The sequence below is a fragment of the Volvox carteri genome, assembly GCF_000143455.1.
Source record: "Volvox carteri f. nagariensis unplaced genomic scaffold VOLCAscaffold_42, whole genome shotgun sequence".
NCBI classification, from domain to species: domain Eukaryota; kingdom Viridiplantae; phylum Chlorophyta; class Chlorophyceae; order Chlamydomonadales; family Volvocaceae; genus Volvox; species Volvox carteri.
Window position 1 is genome coordinate 112,970 of NW_003307585.1, and position 3,122 is coordinate 116,091.

The 3,122-nt window shown below is 51.8% G+C and overlaps 2 protein-coding genes across 2 annotated transcripts in view; one reads left to right on the top strand and one right to left on the bottom strand.

Annotated features, from left to right (window-relative positions):
* Positions 1-608, bottom strand: part of VOLCADRAFT_95133 (uncharacterized protein) — a gene marked incomplete at both ends in the record, with an annotated part of 19,582 nt that extends 18,974 nt beyond the window's left edge. The window contains one exon of the mRNA XM_002954349.1: positions 464-608. Coding sequence (XP_002954395.1) covers positions 464-608 — 145 coding nt within the window. The remainder of the gene's footprint in view (positions 1-463) is intronic.
* A 1,953-nt stretch (positions 609-2,561) lies between these two features.
* Positions 2,562-3,122, top strand: part of sef4 (uncharacterized protein) — a gene marked incomplete at its 3' end in the record, with an annotated part of 8,148 nt that continues 7,587 nt past the window's right edge. Inside the window, exon 1 of the mRNA XM_002954281.1 lies at positions 2,562-2,727. Within this exon, the coding sequence (XP_002954327.1) occupies positions 2,721-2,727 (7 nt within the window). The 5' untranslated portion in view covers positions 2,562-2,720. The remainder of the gene's footprint in view (positions 2,728-3,122) is intronic.

The window sequence follows — 3,122 nt, forward strand, 5'->3', positions numbered from 1 at the left end:
TCGGATAGAGGGCCGCAGACGTTCAGCGGCTGTACGTCAAGCTCAAGCGGTATGCCATACAGGGTCGAGAAGAGCTCCAGGGTGGGCTTCAGCCAAGGTTCATATGAGTCCCAAACGAGGACCTTAAGCGACCTGGACAAAGAGCTCTGTGACTGGCGAGCAGAACAACACAAAATCGAAATACCCATCAGGAAATATACCGTAATACGTAAAAAGATTTCTGTAATTGCGGAGCGAATAGAAACAAAACACCGGACGCGGAACCTCTTTGCATTGCTGTGTAGGCACGGAGCACTGAGCACTGATGGCTGCAGCGGTCGTAACACAACGGGACTACGGAAGTGGACCTCTGCTTGTCCGCCGCGCGCCCCGCCCTCAGACTACCTAACAAATGCCCCCACACCCTCCATTGGGGAGAGACGGCCCCCGACTCACAACATGAAAAGGGGCTGGAGGATCTCACCGTGTTTGACTCCAGCAGGCCCTGACATCTCCATAAGGCCCCCAGGAGCTCCCGCCTGCCTCCCTGGAGCTGGCTGCCAGTAGGGCCTCCTTCCGGGTCGCGTCCTTCCGATGTGCACCACCTTTCGACATAGTTGCGTTTCCATTCAAAGGGAAAGGGAGGATCAGGGCCTACGTTTGAGCGTCATGTTAGGAAAGGTAAATGTTCCATGTGCGTGCATACATCCGAGGCGGAATATCTACGCATCTGGGAGTGTCGGATTGCCTTTTGGAGAGCTTTAAATGGCGGTGTGGTTTCTCCCGAAGCTCACCGAGCCTCCAATGAGGACTTCACCAGAGCGGCGCACACCGGTACATACGAGTCAATATCCAATTCGAGATTGCCAGAAGCACCCCATAGAAGTGAACAGGTAGCCAGTAAGATTGCCACAGAACGCATGTCTGAAACCAAGCCGGTTGCGTCCCTAGCTGGCACCCGCTGCTGAGGAACCCGCAACGGGAGCTGCTAGGAGAAACGTGACGAGTTATAAATGACTTGGATTATGCCGATATGATCCCGCAAGCTGAGAGAAAACCAGCCCAACGCCATGGTTCGCAGCTGCGCATTACGCTACTCCCAGGGCGCACGCTGCTAGCTTGAAATGAATACCAATGCTGCAATGATCAGGCAGTATTTCCGTCTTTGCGAAAGAGCTAAAGCTCCTCTAAAGCTCCTCTAAAGTTCCTCTAAAGCTCCGTTTCAAAGAATACGCACGCAGGCCAGCAGTGCTGAGCCAATTATGATGATGTTGGGAATGAAGATTCCTACTTCAAGCAACTCAAACGGTTTATGCCTTGTGCATGCATTTTGTAAACCACACTTGGCAGTTGGTTCTCTTTGCGGCCATCGTTCCTATTGCCATGGGCACCAGTTCATCTCCAATTATAGTTATACTACTGAAGGCCACGAGACCAAGAACAATACTAAGACGCGCCGTATCATCCTTGGATAGTCAGTACACATGGTGAAACATCAGGCGACGTCGGCATAACGCTCCATCGTGCATAATCTATTGAAAATACTGCTTTTGCCTTCTGTCGACTGGGTGCACTGAGCTCCGCGCATGCAAGCCTTTACGATTCGCGTGTCACTTACAACTCCACGAACTGCAGGAGCTGTTCATAAGAGCTGTTTCACGCAGGAGCTCTGGAGCACATACCAGGCTTCCTTATACCAGGCTTTTAATGTTAGAGCTATACCTTTGGCCTTTTCAACATGTACCTAGAACAAAAGGCTGGGGGTAACCAAGTGCTGAATTATTTTAGCCGTCAAAAGCCCCCACATAGCTCCCATTGATTACAAAAAATATAGGTTAAAAAAGACAAATCACGAAATGATAATGGCAAGCCGTTCAGGTCCGACCTACCTGACCCTACCTGCCCGCAAAACGCCGCATTCGGAACATTGTAAACACTAACTGCAGAAACATATGTGCATTCATCCTCTCTGACATCTCGCATCTTTAGAACTGAGCTTTCATCTGTCTGCTGCGATACTCCCAGCTGCCCATCTGGCACACAAAAGTCCATTGATTGATGCGCGCATGGCATCCCAAAAGCGGAAATGCACATACAACCTTGATCGTCAAAGGGGTGCATGAGGGCGATTGACCTTCCGCAGCTACTTGCGTTCCTAGACGTCCCTAGACGTGACCAATCTAACACATCTCGTCAGCAGCAGCGGACGCAGCAGCGCCAGGCAGAAGCGGACGATAACTGCGGACGAGCTTAAGTATATCCCCCACCCCGACGGGGCGTTGTCTTGGCCACACCTGAAGGCAATTCCCATTTCGAAATAGTAATCTGAATGTAAGGATCAGACCACGCTAGTTATCGTGCCGTAGAAATAAAGGCGCCCTAATAGCATCGAAGGAAACGCATGCCGTGCCAGTTCGATGGCGATATGAAATCATCGAGTCCCGCAGAAATTGTAGCTTAGATGCGGCAGGAGCAAAGCGAGTATAGCCTCTAAGCTAGGTTATGTACGGCAGCCGTATGGCTTGCTGAGAATTCGAATTTACTATTTCAGCTGACAGCTCCATAGTTCCGGCATTCTGCCTACACTATTGGAGCTTATTATTATTGTTGCTCTCACTTTTATCCAAGACCTTACCGACTACCCTCAAGCCTCATCGACGCTCTACCACAACGAATCGACATCGCCGCGGACCTGTCACTCTCCGAGGAACAACCAGGAGCTCCGTCACAAAAATCAAAAAATGACGGGTAAGAGGACAAAGGCAACGGGAGATAACCTGGTCAACGCAGGAGCGGCCGAAGCAGCCGGCGAAGGGGGATCGGGCCAGATGCTGCCAGCCAACCAAAACGACATAGAAGCCGCCAGGGATACTTTGAGCGGGAACATAGACCAGCCGACTCTTCACCAGCTGCTGCTGGGCGTCCTGTCAGCAGCGCAGGCCAACGCGCCAAAAGCGCCAGCCAGGGATCCCCGGACAGCACCGCCTCGGGATCGCTCTCCTGACGTTGTCATCACAAAAGACGTGACCATCATGCCATCCGCAAGAGAACAGCTAGCAGCAATAAGGACGGAAGTTCAAGCAAATGACGCACCGAAGCTGACAGCACCACACGAGCAGCGGGAGCAGCTCGACGAAGGAACG